Here is a 16,908-nt window from a genome sequence, read left to right on the forward strand (position 1 = left end):
CAGGGGAGTCTGTAAAAGTAGAGGTAAATCAATGCTGGGTGCTCTTTAATAACTCCTTTTCCAATTTGGATAACAGAATATGATGACACGGTACTGAGAGTTCTTGCTCATAACTGTATGAGAATACAGGTAGGTTGCAGGCTGTGTGGAATGTTCTCATTGCAACTGTGGTAAAGCTGTTCAGAAGGGCAAAATATGAATTTATAGTAAGATGACCATCCGAAGTACTGAGAAGCAGGGGGCTCAGTTCCAACAGTAGAGTTCCTGTTAGGAAAGTTGTGAAGAAACCCTTCAGGAATGGGTTGTGAAAATAAGACCAGGTTTCAAAAGCCATTACCCTTTACACAACCTGCGTCTCTTATTCTTAGAAGTTTGATTACATGTTTTCAATTCTACTGAGGAAAACAGCATGTCACAATGAAAAATGGGGTCTGCAAAGGCAACAGGTATACACAAGTTTGTTCTCTCTGGTCACATGGCATTAAAATTCATTCCTCCTTAATTAACAGCAGCCCATAACTCTTTGTGGCTGTATGCCCAATCTCATTATACACTTGCCAGTGTGTTTTCTTCTCTGACAATGAAAATGCTTTCATATAAATCTCAGTACCGTGGAAGTTCTTGTAGCATAGATTGCAATTCTCTTTTTCCCAGCTATTTCTTGTCATTTTCAGTGAAGGTAATATTTAGTTTCTTTCTTATATCGTGCATAGTTTACATTCATCTTTTCCTATCCATCTGCAGCTGGAATCTGCAGGTGGATAGGAAAAGACTTGTTGAAGCCTTGTTTGAGGCTCTAGATTGTCTTGGCCATGCAACATGGCAAAACAGATATATGAGGATCATATCATCAAGGGCCATTCTGCTCATCTTGTTCTCTGCTTTGCAGAGGAGCATGAAGAGGCTGATCTTGTGAGCTGCTTAAATCACAATTTCTTCTTGTCCTACAAAGGCTGGCCCCGTTTCATCCCACAAGCATTGTTCTCCAGTGGTCTCGCATCCCACCACACTGTCATTCTGGCATATGATTGGAAAAGTTGCAAGGAGTTGTTTTGGAGGGATTTTAGGGAAGAAATAATCCCACCTGGTAAAGGACTAAGAGGTAGAGAAGTGGAATTTATGGAGGAAGGCTGTTTGTTGTGTTCAACAAGTGCAGGGTATCACGTGGGAGCAAAGCTCCAGTATCCTCAGAAAGAGGCAGAGTAGGTGCTGGACCATCCAGTGTAGGACTAATGTGGGATCCTTCAGCCTTGGCTCCATTCATGATCAAGCTCTTGATCTCGACCTGTGTTTTACAGAGAACCCAATGCTTTGTGCAACAGGGCAGAAGCTGATTTTGAGGGGAATCTATGTGTTTACCCAAAGTAACTCTTGCTCCTCTTAGAGATTCAGGCAGTGGAAAATCAGTGTGCGCTTCCAGGGGTATTTTGGGGAAAAAGGAATATGAAAGAAAAAGAACAAAGAGCTTCCAAGATTCAGAAAATGACTGCTGTGAAGGAAAATGCTGACCTTGTTGAAGCACTGGGTTGTTTTGCTGTTTGCTTCAACGGAACCAAGATTTTATCAGCAAACTCTCTAGAAGAAATCCTGAGCAGTCCATAGCTTTTACAGGCTCTGAACTCTGCTCTTCTCTCATCCTGCTGGATTTATAGGGTCTGCAAACTTTCTGAAGTCCATTTCTCACACACTGATCTCTGTCTTTGTCAAGGAAGAGAGGCTTTCTCCAGTCATTCCAACTCAAAACCAGACTGCTTTCAATGGAAGCCGAGTCAGTGGTGTCATAGAATCACCAAGGTTGGAAAAGCTCTCCAAGATCATCCAGTCCAACCATCCACATGCCTCCAATGTCCCTTAGTACGACATCTAAACATGTCTTGAGCACCTCCAGGGGCAGTGAGTCCACCATTCCATGGGCAGCCCATTAGAGCTTTCATTTGAAAACCTTTTGCAAGTGTCTTTCAGCATGCGTGTCTGCATACAAACACTCGTACTTGCTCTATTACTGTCACCAGGGCTGACTCATCATGTGGAAATTTCAGCTGCTTGATCTCTGCACAAATTAGGATTATTATTTTCTCAAGGAAATTGGTTTTCACTGGGAAATCAGAATTGGTGAGAGGTTTCTATTTGGGAGAATTTTCCCATCTTCCTTTTGGGTTTCTGTTTAGGCTTAGGATGAAAAATCCGAATGCAATTTAATCTTTTTATTTTCTTACCACTGACAGGAGCTGTGACTATCTCAGGGTAAAAGAGTACTTCTAAGGACCCGTTTCTTAAAGAATTAGGCTGTTTGTGGTTTTTTTTCTAGTGGGCTGATTTTGTACCTCTAATCTTTCTGACTCGCAGCGATCGTAAGCACAAAATATAAACACGACAACAAGCCATCCAGCTGAGACAGCTGTCCAAATGTTTATGCTTGTGCCCCTAAATCATTAACACGTACCGATGAAATGCTAAACTGAAGTTCAGTTGTAAATCTAAACCCATTAGGAGTCTCTCTGCATGCTTGCAGATGGTTTAGTAACCCCATGTAGGATCTTCATAGCCCTGCGATGGGTCCTAGGAGATCTCTGAGGTCTTTGGGCTCCAGCTGCCTGGATGGAGCCTGCCCGTCCACTCTGTTTGCCTGGGACTCATCCATGCCCCCAGCTGAGGCTGCAGGTAAAAGGGAGGGCTGGTTGCTTTTATGATGATCTCTTTCCCAACCTCATTTTTCACTTCTCTCCTTGTTGGCCTCAAATCTGCTCTCTTAGGTCTCCTGCAGTCCTTCCCGGAGCAATCATGGGGTGATGGCAGTCTAGGGGTCAGTGTGAAGGATGCTGCAAGTCTCGGGCACTGTGTCTGTTTTTCCCAAAGGAAACTGGTGGTCACTCATGGGGTCACTTTGCAGCCTACTTCAGTTTTGATTTCCATCCTGCAGGTTAAGGTCCAAGTCCCGAGAGCTCTGCACTTGCTTGCAGTGAGGTTGCCAGCCCTCCCCTTTCTTCCGAGGAGAAAAAACAAGCAAATAGCAAACCTGAGAGCACCCTTGGCTATTGGGAGTGCACATGGCTGGGTGTTAAATGAATCTTCCCAGACAGCAGCTTATGTAAAGTAAAGGAGACAGCGTCCCGCCAGCTTGATGAATGTTCGCTGGCAGCTGATGGAGAAATCGTGCAAATGTCAGTGAGACAACAGCTTTCCTAAGTGCTGATTAGTTTTTGCTCAGCTGCATAACTTACTGCCAAAAAAGCGTGTGCCTACCCGGATTAATAAATGCAATTTATGGCCTGGGTGAAGGTGCATTTGTAACCACGTCCTTTGGGAAATTCTTAGTTTGTCCATTTGCAAAGTCAGTAATCACGTCCCAGTCTCCCACACTCTCATATCCAGCCTAACCATCTGTAGATCTCTGTGAATACGAGGCTGAGTGCCACTGCCGGGAAGCGGGCGATGAGTTCACAAGAGATTGCCAAGCTGACATCTTGAAGTGTTCTCTTAATTTTGGGCCATGCAGGTGGGACCTGCTGCTGGTGACATGGCTTACTGTAGCATGGTGTCATCCTCAAAGCCACCAGCAGAAGTCTTGTAGCCACGGCTAGTAGAATTTCTCTATTTGCCTTCAGATGAGTTATCCTTTGGGTGAGGAAGGAAGAGCTCTGGGCATCCCAGCTTTGCCAGCTTTGGTAATATTTCTGTCTGGAGAACAACGGCTCCCTTCAACCTGCAGTTGTGAACTTGGGTTTGGAAGCAGCTCTGAAGATCAGGGACATTTATTGAGTGCTTCTTCTTCTTTCTGTCAAACACAAAACTGCAGTTTCTTGCAGCCATTGGCTTTGGCAGTGCTTAACTTCTGCTGTTGCCTCTCTGCTGCTGGCCCTTCCCAGGCTGCACCTCCTTGTTATCTTCCCCCTTCACTGCTCCCTTCCCAGCCCATCCTTGCTCAGAAAGCCCGTATGTGATCCCTGAATGGTTTTGCCTTGCATCAAGCACAGGTGTGGAGGGGTGAGAGCCCATTGCCCAAGGGCAGGCCATCTCACTGTGTAGGGAAAAAAGGGAAAGGGCAAATTTTAGCTTTGTTCTAGGACAAAATCTCTGCTGACTTGAAAAGAGCCAGGGCTTCACTCCTGGAGTTCTCCCTTATTTTTCTTTCTCGTGTTTCCTTCCAATGCATCTTTGTCTGCAAATCACCCGTAATCCTCCAGCCAGGCTCCTGTATCTTGCTGACTTGATGTCTTCTTGAGCAGCACTTTGCACAGTAGGGATTGCAGCTCTCACAGGGACCGTCGGGTTGTAATCAGAATCCAAAATGAATGAGGGACTCTATAAGCATGGCATTCTTGTATACTAATTCTCAGCTCATTATGAAAAGCTCTGCTCTGGAATAGCGGCACCTCCTTCTCCTTTGTTAATGCTCTTTTAAAAAATGTTTTATTAATGCAATTATATTAATAGAACTTAATGAAATAATACCTTTTCATCACAAGGCATTAGCAGAATCAAGAGTTGATTCAGCTGCCATCCCAGCAACTCCCAGTCCTGAAATACAGTGTGTGCATTCTGCCGTAAGGTAAAGGCAGGCCAGGAAGACCAAAGTGATTCCCCAGCCAGTAATCACAACGGCGTGACAGAGCAGAGATGCAACAACTTCTATCTGAGAAGCTTCCGAAAGTGCCACGAAAATAAATCAGAGTAGGGAGAAAGGGAAGATTCTTGATGGAGCTTTTTGCTCTCGTCCACGCGTTCATTTTCCAGGTGCGTCTTGGAAAGCGCTCAAGTCACAGTGAGCTCATAACTGCAAGAAGGAGCATTAGTAAAACCTGTTGGTAGTAGGTAAGCAGTGATCCAAATCAATAGTGGTTTTCTAGATCTTCGCTCGTAAATTGCAAGACACCGATTACTAACGCAAGCCAGCATGGGGCCCATATTTTAGTATTAGCATTTTTCTCTCTGAGATATATGCAGCAGTTTTGTTTTTCTTTTCCTATTATGACTCAAAGAAATGGGGCATATTTTCCCCTCTTGTGTGTTCTGCAATTTCACGTATGGCTAGAAAATCATAATACAAAAGAAATTTCAATAACGTGCCTGTGCTTTAATAAAAGGAGCCATGAACAATGCCAGCTCATAAGATAGCATAGAGCCATTGAAATCAGACAGGGGAAACAGAACATCAGTCAGATGGAAAAGTATGATTTATTATCTCCCTCCTGGCAAAATTACAGTGACAATGTCTATGCAGAGGAATTTGAAATTACTGACTTACTGTATTTCTGTCATAATTTGTACCAAGAAAACATACAAAAATAGATAGGCACGTTGGAGATGGATCTGCAACGAAAGCTATTTTTTAAATTATATCATGTACTTAGCTACTGGTTCTATAGCATATATATTACGTTACACACCAGTATATTTTTATAGTAGGTGAAAGGTGATGGGCTTCATTGAAGATTTGGCTATAAAAAGGCCCTTGCTTTCCCCAGATGGCAGGGATATGTGATAGCCCCAGAAGCTCAGAGCTCAGTGGCACTGGGTGCACCGCAAGTATATTTTCCCCTCTTTTGAAATGGACAAGACCCAAAGCAGCATGACACAGAATCACCAGGAATATTTTTACTCCCCATCCGTCATCCCTCAGTGCAGTGCAGAATTTGGCCTATGCATGCAAACCCAAAGGTTGGTATTTTTCCAGGAAGTTTGACACAGGAATGAACATGTGCCTGACGTTTGTGTGGCCAAAGCAGTGGCTGTGCTTTCAGATATTTGCTCCAGGAAACAGCCCATTGCTTCTGCCTGCAGCCAGATGAGAGGGATGGCCAGAAAGCTGGCAATACCTGTCTGCATGGCCAGAGAAAGGGTAGAATCCGGTCTAAAGTTTTGAAGACAGTGCTTGGGAAGGCCAATGAAAGACACGTTTGTTCCTTGGCTTGCCCACGTTGTGTCCCTCTCTGTCACCTGAGCTCTCTGTAGGAGTGATAAGCACGAGGTCCTCCAGTTGTCAGCTTATTACTAAGGGTGTTTCGCATAGAAATGTTCCCAAATGATGGGCAAAAGGTTTAGGCAGTCATATCCTACCGGAGCAAGGGGAAGCACAGGTGTTTGTGTGGCTTTTGCTGCTGGAACATGCTTTGTGCAGAACTGCACTGATTAAAAATAATTCTTAATTAAATAATTATCCTAGTTATTGTTTTTAAAACTATAATTAAATAAGTCAGCTAACGACAGCGCTCAGACTCGCTGCAAAATAAAAACTCACGTGGATCCCACTGGGATGTTCGGTCCCATCAGATCCTCTTCTGTGGACTAGGCTTGTTGCTGATGTAGCCTCATCCACATTGCCAGCTGCCAGAAAGTCACGAGTTGGGCTGGACCATCAAAAGAGTCAGATAATGGAGAATGAGAGACAAAACCAGCAGCAAGTCAGCATTTGATACAAATGCTCCTGCTCTCAGCACGCAATGAAAACTGTGTCACTGTCAAAGCCTGGAACAAAGGAAACCAAAAGTCCAGCCAACCCAAGCAGACATGCACAGGGCTGGCATAGGCCCATGGTGTGGACACAAGGCTTGAGCCTCTGTGCTGTCAGCAACATAAAGTGAAAAAAACAGCTCAGTTCGGGACCTCTGCTAGGAAGTATGCTTGGCTTCAGCCAGCATCTCTTTTCTTGGGAATAGAAAAAGGGGATAAAGCATCAGAGCGTGTTAACAGGGATGTGTAAGGAGCTCTTGCCTGCAGCACCTGCACAAGAGAAAATCCTAAGCTTGTGGAGGTGAGCAAGAGCAAAGCAGTCAGTAAGAAGCTGCTGATCTTGCCTCCTTCTCCCATCTTCTGGCATGGATGAAGAAGGAAGCAGCAGATTGAGCTGTAGGGAAATCTAACATGGAAAGGATCAGCTTCCCAAACAGGTCTTTGGTTCACTTCTCCTTACTCCAGGAGAGTTTCCCCTTGATGTGGCTCCTCTGTGGGCAGTGGTGAGAGCAGATAGGGAGGAATGGAGAGCAAAAAGCTGCCAGCTGGGCCTGGTTTCCCTCTCAGCTTACAAGGAGCTTAACAAATGTGAAGAGCACACTGACATTTTGCCTGTGTCCAAATGGAGCTGTACATCCCACGTTTGAGCCACAGTCCTTTCTGTCATATCCTTAGTCTTTTGAAAGAAGTCCTGTTCCCTGTGCATGTCTGAACTGAAAAAGTATCATAATCAAGTCATAAAAATCATCTCCAAAGCAGTGCAGACCTTGGTTCCCTCTGCCCCGGGGTCTGCAACCATTGTCAGGAATAAAATGAGACGTATATCAAAACAAAGAGAGCAGAAGTGCAGAGTCATGTTGTTGTGCTCTCAGTGGAGAAGAGCAACCACGAGACTGCTGATGTGCAGCAGCCATGGAAAAAGGGCCAGTGCTTGGCTCAAGGTTGTTTCTCTCTCATCAGCTGATAACGGAGAGGTTCTCCAGACCCAGGAGACTCGTGAACCCATTGGGTTGTATGGCACGTAGCAGAGAAATGAGCACAAAGCCCAGCCACCAGGCTGCTGGAGAGATTGTGGTAGCTGTGAATAGATGAGCATCAGTTAGGAACAACCACAGCAGAGCCTTGAGCATCTCTGGGCAAAGAAAATTAGGCAGGTCGTCTTCAACCTCCTTGTGCTGTGACTGTGTTGAGTGCAGGGTGGAGTGACCATCTATAGAAAATGTTTTCTGCAATGTATTTGTGCCTCTTGTCTTTTGCACTTAGTGAGAAATGTCACTGCATTCCAGTCTTGTATTGAAGGCTCCCTTAGAAAAACAGGATCTCCTCTCAGCATCAGCTTCTTGGCATCCAGCTCCTTGTTTTAGCCCATCTGCAGCATGGTGCAAGCATTTTTCAAGTTTTGGATGGCACATCTCATTTGTATTGCCCGTTCTCCATGTTAGCAGGATCCAGCATTTCGCTGCAAGTAAATTATCTAATGACTTAGTACTTTTTTCCTGTTGCAAAATCATTTGCAACCCGATGGTGTTTTCTGTCGTTACACTCGTCTGTAATCACTCACCAGATTGTTTATTTGAGCAACTTTCCACCAATGGGAAATCCATTGCCTTTGCTGTAGTGTAGCTGATACTCTGTCTCTGCCAAGTTGGACGGATGTGTTTGGTTGTTTTTTTTAAGTGACAAAAATGATTGCAGTTTTTGCCCCATGCACATTGTTGTATCAGCACACACACATGCACAGAGCCATTTGCCAGACTTTTAACACAATCTAGACAGTGGCTCATGTGCTGCTTGTAGTAAGGGCAGAGGAAGCAGTACTGGAATCTGTCTCGCCTTCAGGTGGGACTCACTGTTCTCTGCAGTTTGACATCTGCCAGATTTCTCCGCTGTAAGCATGCTCTGAACTTTCCTGCCATCTCCTGCTAATCTGCCTGAGATCACAGGCAATTTCAATAACAATGAAAATGATTCTAATTTCAACTCCAGGAGTATCTTCAATGAACGCTGTCCCAGTTTCTCTTTATTCCTCTCCCCTGGTTTATGACTTCCCACCTCAGCTGTAATGTGGAAACCATTTCCACCTCTGATTTTATTCATCGGGTTCTTTGTCACTTTCTTCCCTTACTTGCTTCCTGCCAATAAATTCACAGCCTGCAAATAGCTACAAAAATCATATCCATCAGAATTGCTATTGTCCTTCGTGTCATTAAAAGTTACAGCTGCTCTTAAGATGTAAGTGCCCAATTTGACAGGCTTCACTTTGCATTGCTCTGCTTCCCCTGCTGTTCTATCAGCGCGGAGCAGGATGCCATCAGTAGAGCCCATCTGAGGAGGGAGGGGGTGCAATTGCTGTATGAACACGGGTGCAAACTGTCTCAAAACCTAAAAGATTGAGAGATTGGTGGTGGTGAAGATGGTCTTTGGGGTTCCTGCCATGTGTCTCAGTGCTCTGAAGGGATGGGACACATCCAGTCCTTACTAGGGAGGTGCAGCGCGTGTGGATACCACTAGTGGATCAAAGTACTGACAGGTGTGTGCAGAAGTGTCAGGTTGGATCCATTGCATTCAAAACCACCTGGACATCGTCAGAAATGTAGATGGTGGCAGCTCCTACCCTTTTAAGGCATTTGCACTTCATTTTCTAGCACACTCTTACAGGGAACAAAGCATAGCAGCTCTATGTTCAGTGAAACTGCCACGAACAGCGGTTTTGCCTTGGCAGCATAATCTAAAAAAGGCACATACTTATGTGCCATTTCCTTTTCAGTAAGGTTAACAAGCTTGATGAAGGTTCCCAGTGATACCCAGTCTTGGCACCTTCTTGGCACTTGCTGTGATGTGATGGATCCTTGAGTTACCATGGGGCTCAGAAAGAAATTCCACTGGGTTTTCTTCTTTCTGTTCTGTGCCATTTCTTACTCCAGTCAACCAAGCATATTTCCCAGTTATTCTGTGCATTCTTGTAAAGGTACCCATTTAACTGTGAAGAACATCAGAGGGCCCAATTGCAGGTCTGTTGAATTAAGTGGAAATAGTGTCCTACCAACTTGAACAGCCCCGTGTGATGATCAGTATGTGTCTATTGTAATGTGGTTAGATGGATGTAAACACTTACACAAAGCCTTCGTATTTCTTTCCTCAGAGCAAAGATCAAGTGTTTATGATATAATAGGCGTGGAGCTTTTATTGCTCTGTAGCTGTTTGGCAGTAGCTACATGTGATTGATGAAGGGCTATTGTGCGATAGGCAGAGAGTGCAAGGACACTGGGAATTTGTTTATCCATTTTCTTTCCTCCACTTCTCCTTAGAGTCTGGGAAGTATTCATATTTTAGGCTGAAGAACTGCTTGATCTTGCGATCCGTCTGGCTGAAGCCCTCCAGTGTAGAGCTCTCAGAGGTATGAAGTTTGTGGTCGTATGAAACCTAACGGCTAGGGAAGGACCTAGTTCTGTAAGGAAGGGAACCCCTTGTCACTGTGAGGAGTAGCTGGGTGATGTTAGCAAGCATCATCACCTGCTGTAGGGAACCTGCTTTGGCAGGGGGGTTGGACTCGATGATCTCTGGAGGTCCCTTCCAACCCCTACAATTCTGTGATTCTGTGATCATTCTGGCATGTGTGCTGGCATTTGCTCCTAGAGAAGGTGAAAATGTTGGGGAGAAAGAGTTAAGTTTAGGAGATATGGTATTCACACTAGTGTGGCTTCCTGATTTCCCCTGCTCAGAGTGTAACTTGTTTCTCATTCTGTTTCCTTTGCTGCCTTTTCCATTTGTTTGTTTGTATCATCTATCAAGTTTATAATTATGTGCTCACACACATAAAATCTTTATTAGCCATGCATATTCTCTATCCTCTCTTTTAATTTTCCTTCCCTCTTTCTTTGTTAATGAGCCTGGTGGATTGCAGATGTTTCCCATTTGACAACACCTGAGACTCAGGTTCTCCAGCCGTGCTGTTAGCTTGAGCACTCCTCCCTCCTGCAGCCCCAGCCAGACCTGGGGTTACAGCCTTCCTTGAGATCAGTAGTCCAGCAACTGAAATGGAAGTTGGGCCATGAGGTGTAGCTTGTGAACATCCTCGTGCTTCTTTGGTCTTCTTAAAGTGACCAGTAGGAGAAGAGGTCAAGCAGGGTTAATGAGAAGGTCTTTTGGGCTCGGTTTCCCATTTCCTCTGTTCCCAGAAGCCACGGGATGGTGGCCAGATGTTGGTCATATCCACCAACAACCATCGTGGCTTGACTTGGCCCCTGTGCCTGACATAAGTGAAAAATGGGTACAAAAGGCTGTGAGGTGCTTTGCACCAGTTTTCCCAAGTCACAAAACAGTACTGGCATCTTTGACAAAAACAACCAGTTTGACCCTGTGGTTTTAATGGCAAGTCCATTTCTCAGGATACACATGGAAAAGTAAGGAGCCACGCAGTTCTGTCTGTTGTGACTGTGGACATCCTTTTGTTTTGGACAATGGTGAGAGGAATGTTTCTGCACCAGTATGTCTTGAAATCCTCCTTAACAAATCCTTCCCTAGAACCATTCTCAGAGATTGTTTTGCCTCAGACAGGTGGAGTGTATAAATCATCTTCTAGCCCAAGCCTTTTATGACACTTTAATCTTAGCACCTTTTCCAGAGCATCGTCTCGTGGGATACGACAAAGTGCATTCACTGTCCATGTGGGAATGTGGCACAGCCTCTGATTTGTGTCCTTTCTCTATCATACTTTAGAAACCTTCCGTAGTTTTTCAACCTTGTTTTTCAGCAGGGATGGGTGCGTCTTCTCAGGAACTGGTGTTGACTAGTGGATGAACTTCAGCAGATACAAAAAGATAAACCATCCATCTTCCACAGGTGATAGATCTTTAAATCCAGATCCTGGAACTTGTGAAGATTGGCATAGCTGCATAGTAGGTCCTGTGAAACGATCCAGAGGCACAGCCAGTGGGAGAAGGTGCTGTGATGTTCATAAAGGAAGTGGGTGGGAAGGCTGGAGTCGTCTGTGGGGGCGAGCCACAGTACAGGGCACCAGTGAATGAACAAAGTGCTCAGAGGGAGATCCTGGAGGCAAGACCATGTCGTTTGACCTTGGTAAGGTGGCGAAGAGGTGGTGGCTGAGAAAGTCCTGCCATTCATGCCAGAGCAGCCTTTTCATATGCAGGCTGCCTGCTCCTTGCACTGCCAAGGCATGCTTTTATTCTTGTAATTGTATGCTGTTCTTCCCTCCTGAAAAGCCGCTTTCAGTGTCAAGCAGCATCATGGTTTATTACAGTGTCATTTTCAAGTTACACCGACAACACAATAGCAAAAGATGTGTATGTCATGTCTCATTTACTCAGTAGCACGGTCGTTCAGGGGCATCTTCTGCATCTGCTGATCCTCTTCAAGCAGTAGATTGAGCTGCAGTCCTGAAAATGCACCACATTATTTCTTAGAATTGCAGCTACTGGAATAGTAGAGGTGGGAGCAAGCCCTGAAGAATACATCACTGAAAGCCTCCACGAATCATAAGATCTACTTCTAGTGCTCCATATAATTAGCGATTAAAATGAGTAAAAACAAAGCAGCAATTTTCTTATTGATCCCTCAGCAAATAGTCCTGTCTATTTCCTTCTGCATTGTTGCTTCTTATTAAATAGCCTTGAATAAGAAATGTCAGTCAAATGAATTTAGATTCCTGGTGCTTCAGACAGAAATCAAAGCAGGATTGAATGAGGAAAGATAATTAGAGAGAGGAATTCCACCTCCACAGACTTCTTCCCTTGCTCAAGGAGTGCTGATTTTATCTAAATTGCCAAAGCCGTGAGCAAATAAGAGGTGATGGGAATTATAGACTGCAGATGCTGAGACAAAGCAAGGGAGGCTTTAATTAGTGCGTTTTAAGGTAGAAATGAATTTCCAGGGAATAAATTATTTGACGCGAGACATATGGAGCTTCTTAGAGGTGAAGCGAAAAGCTTTTTACCTACCAGAACCAGGGCTCACGGGGTTGTGCCTGTCTTGTAGACATGAGTGATGCATCACTGAGGTTTGAAGCACATGGGGATGATGCCTTTTTTCGTTTGCATCCACTTGCTTGTTTTGGATGCGGAGTAAATCCCACTGCTGCAGATTCCCAGCAGTGCAAAGCAGGATTTGTTCCATCATCACATTTACTAGCTGAAGTAGATCTACCATTGGAGGAGCTGGGTGTTAGATGTTGAACCTCCAGGTATTGAAAGGACGTTAGTTCCTTTCAGCTTCCTTTGGATCCTTAGCTCTGTTGCCAATGTCTCATCGCACTTGCAGACATGTAAGGGCACTGGAGCCTTGCACACTGACCCTTCTGTTTTTCAACAGATTTTCACAGCTTCTCTTAGAGTGAGACAGTGACAACTCTACCATTTGGAGGCATATAGATTCCTGTTTGAATTGATGGAGCTTAAACAAAGCCATTTAGCTGGGTGCTTTAATCCCAAATTCACTGACTTCAGCAGTTATTCAGGCTCTTAATTATTCACATGCTCAGTGCAAAGCACTCTCTCACCAACCTTGTTGAAACAGGCAGAAGCGGGGCCAGGGCCAGGTCTGATGGTTGTGTTATAGGAGTGCTTACAGACTCTCGACTCAGGTGCTGCACAAACACAGAATTGAATGTTTTTGCCTCTCCAACACCATTTTCCTGTGCTCTGAGAACTGGAAGCCAAACCCATAGAGGGTCTGGTGGACAGAAGGGCCAGCATCTTACTGACAGCCTGGGGTTTGCTGCCTGTGGTGGTCTACATGAGATAATGAGTGTGACCTGGAAGATCAGCATGTCCTTCTGGATCCATCTGTTTCTGAGAAGAGCCACCATTCGTGGTCTTCCAAAGACCCTGTATAACAAACAGAGCAGTGCTGTGTGTCACATGAGCACGTAGAGGCCACTCCATCTCACCTGATGGCCTTTGCTTGGTTCTTCCTACTGAAGAAAATTCAAGTCTGACAAAAGATAAAAAAAAACATGCACCCTCTCTAGGAAAAACATCACACCCGCTGCTTTTCCTGATGTTCTGGTTGCCTATTTCAGATATTGCTGTTTTGTCCGATAGGTTGATTTGTATTTCCCATGATGAACCAATGCAGTCAAGAGGTATTAAACGTTGATGTGTTTATCTTATGGCAAGATAGAAATGTTGCAAACTTTTGAGCTACGGGAAGAAATGGGCTAATTTGAGATTTGTTCCTAGCCCTCGCCATGCGAATGGTGTCGCTGCGAGCCCAGCAATGAAGTTCACTGTGTTGTAGCAGACTGCGCAGTTCCCGAGTGTGTCAACCCGGTCTATGAACCAGAGCAGTGTTGTCCGGTCTGCAAAAATGGTAAGAAAGTACTGTATTGGTTTTAACAGAGATATAAAGGAAACGTTTCATGAAATGTCATTACCGATGCATCGCCAGGAGGTTTGCTTCCATTGGCACAGACTGGCACTGGGGCTGTGAGTTCTGCTTCTGTGTGGGTGTCGGATACGAGACAGCTGCTCTGAAAATTAAGGCTCCCCTTCCTGTGTTTTCTCATTGACTTTGGTGGCACGGCTGGCTTAAGTAAGGCTTTTTAGGATTGAGTCATGATGTTGGTGATGGTCATTTCATGCCGTTGCTTTATTTTTTTTCTCTCACGTGACATCAAGTATCCAAGGAAAGAGCAGAATCTTTGTCCCTGCATAAAGTGCCAGTGATTATTGCTTAAGGCTAGGGGGAAAACTCATTGAGATCAATGACAGAACTCCCTCTGGGTCTGCTAAAACTCTGGCCAAGCCAGTAACACTGTAAGTTGTGTGCTGGAGTCTGTGTGTGTAGCATTGGCCCTCACTGTCTTGCTGAAACAGTTTCATGAATTGGTCTTGGATTTGGCAATACTTCCAAGAAAGGCTTTGGGATGGCTGGAAGTACCTCTTTGGAAAATTAGTCTGCTTCCAAGAAGGTCTCTCTGGTCCCATTCCACAGCCCTTAGACACATTTCTGCAAAAGCACCTTTCTCCTAATGGAGATACGAAGGCAGATCGAGAGGTGAGCTGGCTTCACATAAACCCTTTCATGTCTTTCCTAACATATAAGTGGCTGCATCAGCTCGTCTTCTCATGTTTAGAATTTGCTATCCTTATGTATTACCCCCTATAGTCATCACTGCTGTAGAATGAAAGAGTAATGGTTGCTTTTGGATCACAAATGAAAATGTACACAGAGAAATAACATTTTCAGCACATTTTCTGGTCTTCTAAGGTAGAGAAAAAGCAAAATACTGGAAATCCAAAGTATTCCTACCTAAAGAATTGGAAAAATTCTGAGCAGTTTGGAAAAGGTTTTCATTTAGAATTTTATGTTGTTATTGAAAAGCAGAAAAATGTCCATAGGAAATGTCATTAGTTTGTCATCGATGAAATTTGGAGAGAAGATGTTAAGCCAGCTCTATCTAACATCTTGGGGTATGGCCCATCTTGGTGGGGTGTGAGGTTTCCAGCACTGGAAGAAGACTGTTGAGAGGCACCCTGCACTGGGAGTTGCAGTGGCCATCTCTGTGTCTGTCACCAGAGAAGCATTTACGGAGAGGCTCATTTAACCCCAAATGAACAGCGTTAGTGTGTGTCTGACCACCTCTGTGTTCCCTTTGCATACAGGGTTCCATGCTGGTTCACATCCCACAGATCCAAGCTGTGAGCATTGCTCAGGCTTCTCACAAGTACACATCCAAAGGTGTCTTCATAGAAGTTCAGGAGCTGCTGCATTTCCCTACCAACCCTTCCCCACCGTGACCATTTCCCCCAGCAAATGAAGAACTCCAGGGTACAGGGTAGAGGTTGGACCCTCAGCTAGATGCCAAGGGGTTCATTGTTGGGGCTTTGTCCATGGGTTTCTTGAGTTTCTCTACTCCTCCCTTCCCTCTCCTGTTGAAAACACAGATAGAAAGCTCTCTGAAACCTGGTTTAGGCAGGGAAGTATTTTTTAACACCCTCTTAAAAGCAGCCTTTGCACCTTGGGTGTCTCTGGGGCCAGGGAGGCCAGGGCTTGCAGTGAGTGAAGGCGATGCGGTGGTGTGGTCATCCTTTGGGGTGTATCTGCATGGAGGTGCTGTGGACTTTATCTTTCAGAAGCAGAATGAAATAATTCACAAAGAGACAGAAATAAGGTGGTGCCAAAATAGTCTCTGTTGTCCCGTGTTGCTCTTCTTGGATGCAGCTTCAGGAGCAGAGCTCACCCTTCACCTCCCTCTTAACATTTTGGTAACTTCATATGAAAGAATAACAGAGACGGCTGCATCTCTTCCCCTCTGAAACCCTCTGACAAATCCTAATGAATGAGGATCACAACACTTTAAGCTGTCTGCTCATCTTGAGACCACAATTTTATCTTTTGGCTCTCCACTGCAGCCAGTCAATTAAAGTTCGGTTTCACAAACGCATGAAGATAACACAAGCTGACAGTCCTACTTAAATGACCAAGCTCCCTTTTTCTTTAATGTCTTCTTTTCCCCCCCTTCCATCTATCAGCTTTTGCTTCCTACCAAAGCAGTGAAGACATTATAGTGCCACGTCTCGGCGTGATGAAAAGGTTTTAGCTCAGCCTCAGTGTCTGCGGTCATCCTTTTAGACTGGCAAAGAGAAGAGCTCAAGGGATATAGCTGTTGGGGGGAAGAAAAAGTTAATCCCCGGAACCACACGTAGTGCAAATCCTCATTTCAGAAGCTGATCCTTAAAATTTTGGTGTTTGGGGTTAAAACAGAGCCCTGCATCATTTGCCGCGCTCTGCTAGCAGCGTGGTCTGCCTGCTTGCTTAGCTGTTGCTGCCATTAAGTGGAGAATAATTTCCTCTTGATACGTTCAGATAGATTTTTGTGCCTTTCTTAATTATGTCTTGCCAAGGGCAAAAGTGCTGCGAAGCAGCGAGGTTAATGCAAAAATCTGTTGATGTGAACGTACCTGACCCGAAGATTCATAAAAAGCCAATATCAATTTCCCTCCCTCCGCCATCGTTTAAGAGCAATCTGAAAAGCAGATTTATCCCTTGTTGTCAAAAGAAATACCGAACTGTCGTCTCTTGCCTCGCTAAGCACTCGCGCAAAGCCGGCTCTGCTTGGCACGGGACCCAGAGCAGGGTTCAGCAGGAGGTGATTTTCGGGGCTCCCGTGTCCCCGTTTGTCAGAGCGCATCGTGAGGGCGATGGCTCCAGGTGCTGCGCAGCATTTCTGTCGCGGAGATGAAAGGTCACTGGTTTTCACGTTTCCTGGTAGTGACAGAGCGCAGAATTATGGCCCCGAGACGTTATTTCGAGGCGCTGTGGCTGCTCCAGACCAAAGTGTGTCAGCTGTTGTTAACTCTCTCCTCTACAGGATCAAAACTGTGCCTCCCACTGCTAAATCCCAGCTCAGGGCTGCCGTGGGCTACACCATCTCTGTGTCCACAAGCAGTCCTGCAGCTCATGCCGCAGCCTTTCCAGGCAGAAATCTCCCCCACAACT

General features: G+C 45.1%; 1 protein-coding gene across 4 annotated transcripts in view; it reads left to right on the plus strand.

Moving 5' to 3' along the window:
* The window catches only part of VWC2L (von Willebrand factor C domain containing 2 like), a 38,264-nt gene that overhangs the window by 3,213 nt on the left and 18,143 nt on the right, over window positions 1-16,908 (plus strand). For 3 of the 4 annotated variants that reach the window (XM_048953052.1, XM_048953050.1, XM_048953051.1), the window contains one exon: window positions 13,647-13,776. In XM_048953052.1, the coding sequence (XP_048809009.1) occupies window positions 13,647-13,776 (130 nt within the window). Of the gene's footprint in view, window positions 1-11,292; window positions 11,396-13,646; window positions 13,777-16,908 lie in introns of those variants that run through there. The other variant, XM_048953053.1, reaches the window with a different exon arrangement.

The sequence above is a fragment of the Lagopus muta genome, chromosome 8 (assembly GCF_023343835.1).
Source record: "Lagopus muta isolate bLagMut1 chromosome 8, bLagMut1 primary, whole genome shotgun sequence".
Classification (NCBI taxonomy): Eukaryota; Metazoa; Chordata; class Aves; order Galliformes; family Phasianidae; genus Lagopus; species Lagopus muta.